This window comes from Phoca vitulina, unplaced genomic scaffold, assembly GCF_004348235.1.
Source record: "Phoca vitulina isolate PV1807 unplaced genomic scaffold, GSC_HSeal_1.0 scaffold96, whole genome shotgun sequence".
Classification (NCBI taxonomy): Eukaryota; Metazoa; Chordata; class Mammalia; order Carnivora; family Phocidae; genus Phoca; species Phoca vitulina.
The window spans coordinates 641,220-655,073 of NW_022589799.1; the positions used below are offsets into that span (position 1 = coordinate 641,220).

General features: G+C 42.5%; 1 protein-coding gene across 1 annotated transcript in view; it reads left to right on the forward strand.

Moving 5' to 3' along the window:
• The window catches only part of TCHH (trichohyalin), a 6,052-nt gene extending 3,381 nt beyond the window's left edge, over positions 1-2,671 (forward strand). Inside the window, exon 3 of the mRNA XM_032396989.1 lies at positions 72-2,671. Coding sequence (XP_032252880.1) covers positions 72-2,385 — 2,314 coding nt within the window. The 3' untranslated portion in view covers positions 2,386-2,671. The remainder of the gene's footprint in view (positions 1-71) is intronic.
• Positions 2,672-13,854: the final 11,183 nt, after the last annotated feature.

A 13,854-nucleotide genomic window follows, 5' to 3' on the forward strand; every position in this document is an offset into this window, starting at 1 on the left:
CGCGAGCAGGAGCAGAGACGCGAGCAGCAGCTGAGGCGCGAGCAGGAAGAGAGACTCGAGCAGCAACTGAGGCGCGAGCAGGAGGAGAGACGCGAGCAGCTGAGGGGCGAGGAGCCCTGCTTGGAACAGGAAAGACGGAAAGAGCAGCTGAGGCGTGAGGAGCAGCGCTTGGAGCAAGAGCTGAGACGCGAGCAGGAAGAGAGACTCGAGCAGCGGCTGAGGCGCGAGCAGGAGGAGAGACGCGAGCAGCTGAGGGGCGAGGAGCCCCGCTTGGAACAGGAGAGGCGGAAAGAGCAGCTTAGGCGCGAGGAGCAGCTGGCTGAGGAGGAGGTGGAACAGGAAGAGGCCCGTGATCGGCGCAAGAGCCGCACCCCAAGGTGGCAGTGGCAACTCGAAAATGAGGCAGAAGCTCGTCAGAGCAAAGTCTACTCCAGGCCCCGCAGGCAGGAGCTGAGGCACTGCCAGGAGCAGGAGGCGGAGAAGAGGCGGCGCCAGGAGCGCGAGCCGCAACTCCGGGAGCAGGAGGAGGACCGCCAATGGCAGCGCGGGTTCCGGCCCCTCCGGGAGGAGCGCGAACGACGGCTGCATCGGGAAGAGCAGGCACGCTTGCAGAGGGAGGAGGAAGAGCGGCACCGCGACTTCAAATGGCAGTGGCAGGCGGAGGAAGAGAGCGAGAGGCGCCGCCAGAGGCTGTCGGCCAGGCCCGCGTTGCAGGAGCTGCGGGAGAGACAGCTAAGAGCGGAGGAGCGGCAGGAGCGGGAACTGTTCCGTGAGGAGGAGCAGCAGCGCCGCCAGCGACTCGAGAGGGGGCAGGAGCAGCAGGTCCGTGAAGAAAAGCAGCTCCAGTTGGAGGAGAGCTTCCAAGAGGATCGGGAGAGGAAGCTACGCCAGGAAGAGAAGCGCCGCGAACAAAAATGGAGGTGGCAACCAGAGGAGGAAAGCCAGAGACGCCGCCACATAGTGTACGCCAAGCCAGCTGAACGAGAGCAGCTGAGGGAAAAAGAGCAGCTGCAGAGAGAGGAACGCGGGAAGAGGCGGCGCCAGGAGCCGGAGAGACAATATCGCGAGGAAGAGCAGCTGCAGCGGGAGGAAGAGCAGCTGCAGAGGGAGGAACGCGAGAAGAGGCGGTGCCAGGAGCGGGAGGGACAATATCGCGAGGAAGAGCAGCTGCAGCTGGAGGAAGAGCAGCTGCAGAGAGAGGAACGCGAGAAGAGGCGGCGCCAGGAGCGGGAGAGACAATATCGCGAGGAAGAGCAGCTGCAGCGGGAGGATGAGCAGCTGCAGAGGGAGAGGAGGCGCGAGCAGCGCGACAGGCAGTATCTGGAGGAGGAAGAGCTGCAGCGCCTGGACAGGAAGCGGCAATTCCACGATGAGGATCAGCGCGGTGATCTGAAATGGCAGTGGCAACCAGAAAAAGAAAATGAAGTTCGTAATCACAGGGTTTACTCCAAACGCAGAGAGCATGAAGAAAAGATCCGGCAATTGGAAGATTCCCAGGTTCGAGAGAGACCATTCCAGCAGGATCGGTGGCCCCTACAGGATGAACAGAAAGAGGAGAGAGCGCGAGAAAAAGAAAGGACCTGGCAGCAGCGCGACAGACAATTCCCAGCTGAAGAACTGCTGAAGCGAGAGGAGCAAAAGGAAGCCAACAGGCGGGACAGGAAGTTCCGCAAGGAAGAACAGCTCCTGCAGGAAAGGGAGGAAAAGCTGCGCCGCCAGGAGCGCGACAGAAAGTTCCGCGAGGAAGAACAGCTCCTGCAGGAAAGGGAAGAACAGCTGCGCCGCCTGGAGCGCGACAGGAAGTTCCACGAGGAGGAGCAGCTCCTACAGGAAAGGGAAGAACAGCTGCGCCGCCAGGAGCGCGACAGAAAGTTCCGAGAGGAAGAACAGCTCCTGCAGGAAAGGGAAGAACAGCTGCGCCGCAGGGAACGTGAGCAACAGCTTCGCCAGGAGCGCGACAGGAAGTTCCGCGAGGAGGAGCAGCTCCTGCAGGAAAGGGAGGAACAGCTGCGCCGCCAGGAGCGCGACAGAAAGTTTCGCGAGGAGCAGCTCCTGCAGGAAAGGGAAGAACAGCTGCGCCGCCAGGAGCGTGACAGGAAGCTCCGCGAGGAGGAACAGCAGCTTCGCCGGAGGGAACGTGAGCAACAGCTTCGCCAGCAGCGCGACAGGAAGTTCCGCGAGGAGGAGCAGCTCCTGCAGGAAAGGGAAGAACAGCTGCGCCGCCGGCAGGAGGAGGAGCAGAGGCGGCGCGGTGTCTGGGAGGAAGGAGACAAGGGCAGTCAGCAGGCTCTGGAGCCGGGCAAGCGTCAGTTTTCCAGTGTCCCGGTGCGCTCCAGCCCTCTGTACGAGTACATCCAAGAGCAGAGATCTCAGTACCGCCCATAAGAGATGCTGCCAATACCCGGACACCTGCCAAAGCTTCCAGCAAAGGAAAACGAGAAACACTGGATACCAAATGACTCAAATGTTTCTGGTTGTGGGAGAACTCTCTGATGTTCTAAAATCTTTTTTTTCCAAAACCTTAAACTACACTCATTTCATGTACCTTGTACTCTTGCCTTTTATTCTTCCTGAAATAATTCTTTACTGCAGGGTGTCTTTGCTCTTTGGTGCAGATGTGGTGTGCATTTTTTAAAAATATAAATCATTTAATTTGTTTAAGGAGTTTTGTTTGGGGAACGTTAATTTATTGCTTTCAAAAGTAACAAGAATAATATGACTTAAGATTCAGAAGAACTGGGTCTGTTTTTTTAATGGTTGATCCATCTTTTGGAGAGTTCAAATATTTTTAATGTTCCAGTTGGCATTTCTTCTTGAGCCTAAAGTACATTAATATTTACCTCCAAATAGACTCGATTTTGTGGCGTAATTAGCACAGATTCTGCAAGGGGACTGAATTTTTACAGCCCTTGAATAGCACAGGGGGAGTGACTTCTACAGAAAAATTCCCTCTGAAATCAGTCCCTAACTGGAAGAAGTATCTTTATTTAGCTTCAAGACTTAGAATTTGAATTAGATTTTTTTTCACACTTCATAAGCACTTAAAATCTCATGAAGCAAAAGCAAGATGTTTCTCAAACAACTCCAGAGTTCAAATTTTAAAACTGTCTACTGTAGTCTGTAGTGCTCAGTTCTTTTCCCCCAGTCTTTGATGAGTTTGAGAATATTACTACCTTTGTTCATTTTAACTGAGAGGAAACCTGCTCAGGATCCTGTAAACAACTATTTAGCTCTAGAGCCAATAAGAGATCACAGCATTTTGGGGGAGGGAAAGGGAAAATTTGTGAACAGAAGGGCAAATTCCTAGAGGCCCTTAGGTGAGACTCATCAGCCCACAATCCTTTGAGGCCTATTGATACTACGTTGGAGACATTCTTGTTGAAATGATTGGACTGTGTAAAAAATAATAAATGTTTGGCAAACAATTATTTTTGTCTGTTTTGATTATGCATCAAATCATAATTCAAAATCTAATGGTCTATAACTGATATAAGCTCCCACATAAGGGTATTTGGCTACTATTGTCTATGTCTAAATATGAAAAAGGAAAAAAAAAAAACCTATTTTCCCCTACCACTTTTTCCGTTAGGTTGAACCCTACATTATTTCCATCTCCAAGCTACAATTCTCTTTCCAAGCGTTTTTATTCTTGACCCCACAGCTTTCTATCCTTGCAGTGACTCACTAGTCATGACATTGTACAAAATTATTTGTATAATGTGTTTGTTAATTCTTCCTTCTGAGAATACAGCAGCTTCTTGGTATCTGGTGTCTGATAAGCCAAGAGTAAAAAATGGCCTGAAAGTTCAGCTCAATATTACAGAAATTACAGATGACCTGTTGACTTAAGCAACATAATCCATGAGGTGACACAGTCAGAAGATGCTTAATACTGGGGCACCTGGGTGACTCAGCTGTTAAGGGTCTGCCTTCGGCTCAGGTCATGATCCCAGGGTCCTGAGATCGAGCCCCGCATTGGGCTCCCCGCTCTGGGGGAAGCCTGCTTCTCCCTCTCCCACTCTCCCTGCTTGTGTTCCCTCTCTCACTGTGTCTCTCTCTGTCAAATAAATAAAATCTTTAAAAAAAAAAGATGCTTAATACTAATCAGGCCAAAGTATAAAATTGTTATCTAATAATCCAAACACCCCTCTGCCACCTGCTGAAGTCTATATTCAGCATTCATATCTTAGTAACTAGGAATAAGTCCGAGAAGGCCCTGATCCAGGAAAGGATCATTTCTAATTGTGAGGGTCATGGGTGAGAAGATGTTCTAAGTTACAGACACTTAACATTTTGATCAATGGTAGAGACAATAAAGCGAAGTCTATGGCTCCTGAAAATCATTCCGATAGAGTAAGGTGACATTTTCTGCAAGGAGCACCAGCCTCTCTCTCACTTGAACACAAATAGCAGATACCCACAAAAGACAGAACCTGGGAATCCCCTGATACTACCTTGGAACTTCATCTCTTTCAAATGATTTCTAACTGCAAAACTATTTTTCTCTTTAAGGCAAGTGTAAGCTTTTCCTTACTTAATCTTCACAGAAACCCTAGAAGAGCTGCAGGGGCTTTCCCCAGGATCCTCTCAATGGGCACTCATTTCAGAGCCTCCTTATAAATATCAGCCCCAGGATACTCCTGAAATATACACTCATCATCTAAGCTACAGTTCAACTATAACAAAAACAATCAAAGCCCTTCAGACTTCTTGTAGCACTTTACAAGGTGAGAAAAGGGCCAATTTCCAAAGAAGAAAGTATGGTTTCATCACAGTTATAATAACATGTAGTTAGAAAAAAAAATGTCAGCCAGTCCATGCCCTGTGGCTCTTCTTTTAGTGGCTGGCAAGAGAACAGGCTGGCAAGCCAACCTTCCTGCTCCACCTGAATAATGTACATGCATGGGCAGAACCTTGAGGCTGTTGGGCAACTGGCTACTTAACTATAAACTGGGAGCTCTATTAACCAACTGGCTGCTACTGAGGAATGGGATTGAGAGTTTAATACATATGATCTGTGATGGAAAAGCTGGTCTCCATGTTATGGGCTGAATTATGTCCTCTCTACAGGTTCATATGTTGAAGTTCTAACCTCAGCACATTATTATGTAGCCATATTTGGAGATGCAGTATTTAAATAGGTAATTAAATTAAAATGAGGTCATTAGGTAGGCCCTAATCCAATACGAATGTTGTCCTTATAAGAGGAGGAAATTTGGACATAGACATGGAGGGAGGAAAAATGATATGAAGACACAGGAAGAAAATGGCCATCCACAAGCCAAGGATAGAGATCCTCGGAACAGATCCTTCTCTAATGGCCCTCAGAAGAAACCAACCGTCCCAACATCTTGATCTTACACTTCTAACATCCAGAACTGTAAGAAAATAAATTTATGTTGGTTAAACCACCCAGTCTGTGGCACTTTGTTATGATAGCTCTAGCACACTAATACACCATGTAAGGTGAGGTTATGTTGCTAGGGAAACATCTGTATTATAATGTGATGATTTTTATTTATCCTTTGACATTTTACAAGCAGATCCTGGTTCCTCAAAGACACTTCACTAAATCTGCCATAGTTTCTATGGTGCAGTGGAAAGACTGCTACAAGGAATCAGAAGCCTGGAGTTCATTCATTCATTCATTCAGCAAATATTTATTTATTGAGTTCTTGCTATGTGCAAAGCATTCTAAGGCACTATGCATACAGTAGTGAAATAGTCCTTCTCGCCTGTTCCTTCACTTTACTATCTGTGTATCCTTGTGCAAATCACTTAGGCTTTCTGGGCCTCGTTTAGTATTTTGAACTATGAGGTTGAAATAGCTATCACCAAGGTTATTCCTAGGACCAGAAAAAAATTAATTCTTACATTCAGTTTGTTCAACTGAAACTCTAAAAGCAAGTCAAATAATGCCTCACCCCAGTTTCTACCTTGAGCTAAGAGAAAGCAGGAAAAAGAATTAACTGATGGTGATCATCAGAGCCTAGTTCTAGCTTCAAAGATCTTGCCTTTCTAGCCAATCAGATCTGGTTCTGATTGTTCCTTCCATTTATCTCCCAAATTCCTCTCCAGAGTGGTTTCCTATCATCCCAGGTTTATTCATTAAGGGAGAAGACCCTAAACCTACCTCATTTTCTATGATCCTTGTTCTACTAAAGACCATTAGCCTTCTGGAACTTCACATATACATTTAATTACTTCTACTTGTTTCAGAGGAGAAATTAAGTCCTGGAACTTGGTTCCACTCAAAGTAAAAGTCAGTGGCCATTAGTTAAGTGTGAACCCATCTCTGTTCCATCTTCTGCACTAATTACACATTGTTAATATTTTCATTCAGTCACAGTAATTAGTCTGTTCAGCAAGTGTACTGGTACTATAAGCCTCTGAAGATTGTGATCTATGTAATATATAATAAGCACATTTCCCTTGTCAGTTAAGAGCTGACAGTGACATGCAGTAACCTAAAATTAATGCAAAAGATAGATTTCTGAATAGGTTATCATTTTCTGAACCATCAGGACATCCATGGCAAGCACTCGAATTACAAAAACTTTTAAAAATTTTATTTCTATTTGTCATCACTCCCCTTTAAAAGAAAAAATGGGTGTGTCATTTTCTGCAAGATAAAGTCTAAGATCTTCAGTTTGGAATTTAAGGTCCTCCACATTCTCCTGATAATACACCTTTTAACCCTGGCCTCCTCAGTATCTCTTGAACCAACCATGTTGTTAAAAGCAGACTAAGTCTGTGTTGTCATCAGGACACCTTATGATTGTCCTTCCTTCAAAAACTTATTGGCATAATTTTATCTATTTGGAATGCCTCCCTCCCTATCTACCTGGATACTTTCTACTCAGTTTAAAAGACCCAGGTTGAGTCCCACCTCTTTCCTAAAATCTTCCCTAATCATTCTGACACACATTCATTCACTGAGATTCTAAGATATCTATCATCTTTACTACTCATTAATTGATTACAACATTCTGCCTTAGTTGGCTTTATACTTGCTTCATCTCCCAAATAGATTGTAAAGATATTGAAAGCAGAGACTACAATTTGGAATTATTTATTTTGTATATTCTTTCCATGATAAACAATAAGCAATAGAACTCTATGAAATTCTGATGAAATATGTGGACTGTCTCACTAGAAAAATATACATACTCAAAAATTTCACCTAGGATTTCAAAAGTTCCTAGTCCCTATGAAGCCAAGGAGGTGTGAGAATGTAGGCATTCAATAAATATTTGTCACATGAATTACTATAACCCTTATATTTCGTTTAGTCCAAGGTTTCTACTGTCCATCTAACATATCATCCCTCCCTTCTGAATACTGAAACCCTAAGCCCCTTCTTGTATTTTGAAAATTCCTCAATGTTGAGCATTACTAAATGTTCATGAAGGGGAGGAGAAAGGTTGGATGGGGTTTTGGGCACAATGCAGGATTTTATAAAATAGGAGAGACTTGAGCAGATGTAAATGCTGATGGGAAGGAACCAATAAAGAGAGACTGCAGTATAGAAAATAGAGGGAATTATCAACATAGAAGATTTCTTGAAAAGGGAGGAAAAAACAGGATCCAGAGAGAAAGAGAGATTAGGCTTAGATGGATACCTTTTCTAACGTCATAGAAAGAAACCATGCATGTAAATAGATGCCAGTAAGTTTGTAGTTTGGTGGAAGAAAGTTAAGGGGTTCTCCTCTGATGACTTTTATTTTCTTTATGAAGTAAACAGGCAGGACCATCTTCCAAGAGTGGAGGGGGAGGAGGTTGTCAAATAACCGAAGGGAGTGAAGATGTTTTAAAATAACTGTTGTATTACAAAGCTCTAGTCATCAAAACAATATGGAACTGGCACAAAAATAGACACATAGATCAATGGAACAGAATAGAAAATCCTGATATAAACCCACAACTATATGGTCAATTAATCTTTGACAAAGCAGCAAAGAATATCCAATGGGATAAAGACAGTCTCTTCAACAAATGGTGTTGGGAAAACTGGACAACATTCAAAAGAATGAAACTGGACCACTTTCTTACACCACACACAAAAACAAATTCAAAATGGGTTAAAAACCTAAATATGAGACCTGAAACCATAAAAATCCTAGAAGACAACAGGGGGAATAACTTCTTTGACATTAGCCATAGCAACTTCTTTCTAGATATATCTCCTGAGGCAAGGGAAACAAAAGCAAAAATAAACTCTTGGGACTACATCAAAATAAAAAGCTGCACAGCAAAGGAAACAATCAACAAAACTGAAAGGCAAACTTCAGAATGGGAGAAGATCTTTGCAAATGACATATTCAATAAGGGGCTAGTATCCAACATATTTAAAGAACTTATAAAACTCAACAGCTCAAAACAATCGAATTTAAAAATGGGTAGAAGACATGAACAGACATTTTTCCAAAGAAGACATCCAGATGGCCAACAGATCCATGAAAAGATGCTCAACATCACTCATCATCAGGGAAACACAAATCAAAATTACAATGAGAAGTGAGTGACAGACCAAGGAGTGATGAAACAGACTAAACCATAATTTTTCAAGAATTAAAAATTTTCGGAGGTGAACCATGAGAGACTATGGACTCTGAGAAACAAACTGAGGGTTCTAGAGGGGAGGGGGTTGGGGGGATGGGTTAGCCTCGTGATGGGTATTAAAGAGGGCACATTCTGCATGGAGCACTGGGTGTTATACGCAAACAATGAATCATGGAACACTACATCAAAAACTCATGATGTAATGTATGGTGATTAACATAATAAAAAAATCTGAATAAAAAAAACTACAATGAGATACCACCTCACTGGTGGTATCTATCAGATACCTGTCAGAATGGCTAAAATCAAGAACACAAGAAATAATACGTACTGGCGAGGATGAAAAAGGAACACTAGTACACTGTGGGAATGCAACCTGGTTCAGCCACTGTGGAAAACTGTACAGAGGTTCCTCAAAAAGTTAAAAATAGAACTACCCTAAGATCCAGTAATCTTTTGAACCCCAGTCTCATTCCTCAGAGAAAGACTCTCTAAAAAAAAATTTTTTTGTTGATCTTCTGGTAGCGACCTCTGGTAGTAAAATTTATCCATTTAAAATGATATATCCACGATTGGGATGCCTGGGTGGCTCAGTCGGTTAAGCATCTTCCTTTGGCTCAGGTCATGATCCCAGCGTCCTGGTATCGCGTTCCGCATTCGGCTCCTTGATCAGTGGGGAGCCTGCTTCTCCCTCTGCCTGCCACTCCCCTGATTGTGCTCACTCTCTCTCTAACAAATAAATAAACAAAATCTTTTAAAAAAATAAAATGATATATCCGCGATGAAAAGAGAGGATTTAAATCACTTACACTGCCTCTCTTCTCCACCCCCTTTCTCAGTGTTTAATGTTTCATTATTCTAATCTTCTATTACCTTTCTAACTCAATATACTTTTCCTTTTCCATCAACTTCTGACAGTATCACTTCCACTTTTACATTTCCAACCACACAAATATGCCATGATTTGTACATACACAGACTCTAACACTTGGAAACCAATAAATAGCTACATTGTTATGTTAAGCACATAGGCACAGAAGCAAGATTGCCTAGGAGCAAAAACTGGGTTTACCACTTAATAGATTTGTAGCCTTGGGCAAGACACTTGACCTTTCTTTTCCTTATCCTTGATGCTCTGAAATTTCCAAGGATATATCTAGATGAACATTTTGTGGACCTTTTAAAATATGAAGTCTCTAGGAAATCTTCATTTAATATTTTGATAAATTAATCTTTTATCTCTCTGTTTTATCTTTCTGATGTTCCTATTAGTAGGCTCTCCTAAGTTGATTGTGTATGTTTCTTACCTTTTCTCCCACTTTCTCTTTTTGCTTTATATTCTAAAATTGTACTATCCAAAGAGGTAGCCACTAGGTGAATGTGGCTATTTGCATTTAAGTTTAAATTAATACATGTTAAATAAAATTTAAAATTTAGTTTCTCAGCCACACTAGCCACATTTCATGCCACATAAATAGCTAGTGGCCATCACACTGGACAGTCCAAATATCTAAAGTTCTATTGGATAATGCCATTCTAAAGGACTTTGTCAACATTGTGAGGTTTTTTAAAGTCTATTGTTCTTTTTTATTTCATTTATTTCATTTCATTTTTTATTTAATTTAATCTATAAATACCATTTTATTCTCTGATTTTTGTTCTCTGATTGCTCTTTTAGAGCATCCTCGTCTTGCCTCAATTAATCTCTTTGGAGTATATTAATTAGCGTTTTTTTTTTCATTTCTCTTCTGCTTCCTGAATTATATCTATTTCCTCTGGGGTCAGTTTGTCTGTTTATCTTGTTCTTTTTTTTTTTTCATGCTGCTGATTTATTAATATGCCTGAATATTCTTAGTTGCCCCTTTATATCAATTAAAAGATCTGAGTTTCTTCTGATTTGAATAAATAGGTCTGTTTTCACACCAACTCTCTTACTTAGATGGGAACTTGTGGCAGACTAGAGGAGAAACCTGTCAATTTGCAGAGAAATGGCTGTCAGGCTGCAGACCTGCCCTTTCCCCACCCCCCAACTAATGCCATATGGAGAAGCTTTTCCTGGAGCATTAATATCTATACTAGATGCCTTAGCTTTCAGTCCATCTATTAATCAACAAATATGACAGAGCACCTACTATAGTCCAGATACTCATACAGCTTCTGAGTATAATATGGAAAATAAGATACAGAGTCCTGCCCTCAAGGAGTTTACACTTAGCATTTCTAGGAATTTTGTTCAATATCTTTAGGGAGAGCCATTTGGGGTTTTGCTAGGAAGGTGAGGCACTATATGCTCAGATGTCTATGTTCTATGCTCCAAAGTGGAGGAGGGATTTGGGAATGGCCACTAAGACAGAAGTTTCTCACATAAACTCTCAATTACTTTCTCTATTTAAAGTGCCACTTCCCACTCCCACCTCCATCATACCTGCTAATTCTGAGTCCAGAGCTTCCCCAGGTTTTCATGGCTGGACCTGCCTTCACCTCTGCCCCTCCTTCATAACATATTCTGGGCTGTGCCTTTCTCTTTGGTAATAGTAGAAGTGTTTGTGGCTTATTGTATAGCAATCTAAAGAATTTGTTTAAACAAAAAAATTAGGGGCGCCTGGTGGCTCAGTCATTAAGGGTCTGCTTTTGGCTCAGGTCATGATCTCAGGGTCCTGGGATCGAGCCCGCATCGGGCTCCCTGCTCCACGGGAGGCCTGCTTCTCCCTCTCCCACTCCCCCTGCTTGTGTTCCCTCTCTCACTGTGTCTCTGTCAAATAAATAAAATCTTAAAAAAAAAAATTATTCTTATCTTCTCCTCCCATCTCTCTCTTGCTTCTGCCATCCCTTGAGTCACTACCCACCCCGAAGAATGGGTATTAATTAAATGGTCTTAAGTAAGTTCTGAAAGAGTAGGAATGCCTGTAAAAGGGCTGGGGAGCCAGCCCTTACATTGTTCAAGATCCAAACCTGACCTTCTAAATAGAAACTATACCCTAAAAACATAGACATTTAGGGTTGAAAGAGTTCAATGCTCTTCCCTGTAAGCCACTCCAGCCTTGCCCCCTGCTGTGGCAGGACTCCCCCATAACCTAGCCAGTGGATTGTGATTCTGCCTCTATTTGACTGTTCCAGTAAGAGGGGTCTTGTTACCTTAGGAACAGTCTGCATCATTGTCAGACAACACTGTTCCTTAAAGAGTTCTTAATAAAAACTAAAGACTTCTTTTTAGAAATTGTCAATCACTGATTCTAGCTCTATTCTCTGGCATTACACGGAATAAGGACTTCAACATAATGGAGATACCCATGAGCTCAGAGATATTCTTGAGGCATTTCAATTCTAAATCCAGGCTTGCCATTTACTGGGCACATGGCCATAGGCAAGCTACTTAACAGCTAAGAGCCTTAACTTCCTTATCTGCTAAAAGAGGATAATAACTACCTAAAAGGTCTATGAGGATTAAGTAAGAAAGCCCATGTAAAGTACCTGACCTGTCTTAAGTGTTCAATGAATGTAAGTTCCTTTCTCTTCCCATCCCATTCCTTATCCCCATGAAAACTCTTCAAATATTTGAAAAACAGCTGTTATCTTTCTCCTAAGTCTTTCTTTCTAACCCAACCTTGAAGATTCTCAGTTTCCTTCAACCATTTCTCGTGAAACTGGCCTGTGACCTCCAAGGCAGGGAGACAGAATTTATTCAACTTTAACCACCCCAGTGCCTGCCATAGTGGCTGAGAAATAGTTGGGACTCAGGAGATCTTGACTGATCAGAATTAAGATGACCTTCACATGTCAATCCCAATTCTCAGGAGGAGGCTTCTGCTTTTTAGGACAATGTTGAGAAATTTTTTTACAGGTGGGAACTATCAACATGGATTCCCCCCAACCCCAATATTCAGTTCCCTTGTACTTGCTTTGATTATCAGGAAGATCAGAACAAGGTTTTGCTCCATATCAATGCTGCCCTTAGCCTCAGTCTTCTTGTAAAATTACCTCCCCATCTCCACCCCTCCATTCTCTTGGTCTTTGCCTTTTACAGTTGTTTTCATGGGTCTATTTCTTACATGCTTTTACAAGCAGGCAAGAATGTTTTAAAACATACCCTGTTCTCTTTTTAAATATCTAATAAAACAACTAATCTAATTCTCCTGCTAGTTAAATATTCTTTTCAAAGAGGGACCCAGATCTAGAAGGTAACAAAAACATTTACCAGTTTAGCATCTTGGGCTCTCTCTTACCTGTCCTCAGATTGGTGTTTTCTAGGTCTCCCTTTCCCCTTTACAGAAAGAACATAGGAATATGGATGCCCATTTCTAAGCTCCTTGGATTATAAAAGCACCTTTAAAGAGCAGATATCAATCACTTTTTTTTATTAAAATAGCACATTCTAGGTAAGCAAAGTTCTGCACACCCAGCAAGATTTTTTTTTCTAACTCTGCCTCTGGGCAAGGAGAGCAGTGCCCTGAAACACCTGAATCAACTGTATCTCCACTCTTGTCACATGACTCAATGGGGCCTCTATTTTTAAACACATGATGACACCCATCTGTCCAGCTGGGTCAAATACAGTCCATCCTGTGGGCAGAGGAAGGAATCAGATGACTTCTGAGGTCCCTGCCAGCCCTATGATTTGTCAAACAGAAATGTAATTGTGTTCTTAGGTTGGAAAAAAAAAAAAAGCTAACACCACCCCAAAGATCCTTCAAAACTATAACCTGCAAGTCAGTGAATGAAACAAAATATCCCCTCTTCTTCCTTTGGATGAGTCTGAAGCCAAGACTTAACTGAAGCTGCCTAAAGAAGGAAATAAAAATAAGAGAAACTGAGAGTAGACAAAGAGGGGAAACTAGGTTTGGTGGTGATGAATCAGGGCATTAGACCCAGAGGGTGTCTCCTTCCTAACTGTGCAATTAGGGACTCAATAAAAGGTTTCAGCGCCTGCTGTCAGCTCACAGCCCGCTGCCAATTTTATTCTACTTGCTCTCATTCGTGAACAAGGTAAGTCTCGTAGACCATATGCTTGAGCATACTTGGGATCTCGGTTGTTGTTCTGCTTATATGTGAGATTATGTAAGGATTCCAGAGAGACATAACCCAAGTCTAAGTTGACCACTATTAATCCCACTAAACTAGGAGCTCCAGCCCCCCAGATGCATTCTTTGCTTTGGAACTTCTTTGATCATTGTCTTCTTTAAAAAATATAAACTGTATGACATAGGCATGAATACTATTTAATAAGACATGGGACTCAGAGCTATACTAAAATGAAAATACAGAATCATTTAAATAATGGGTAATGACTGAGGG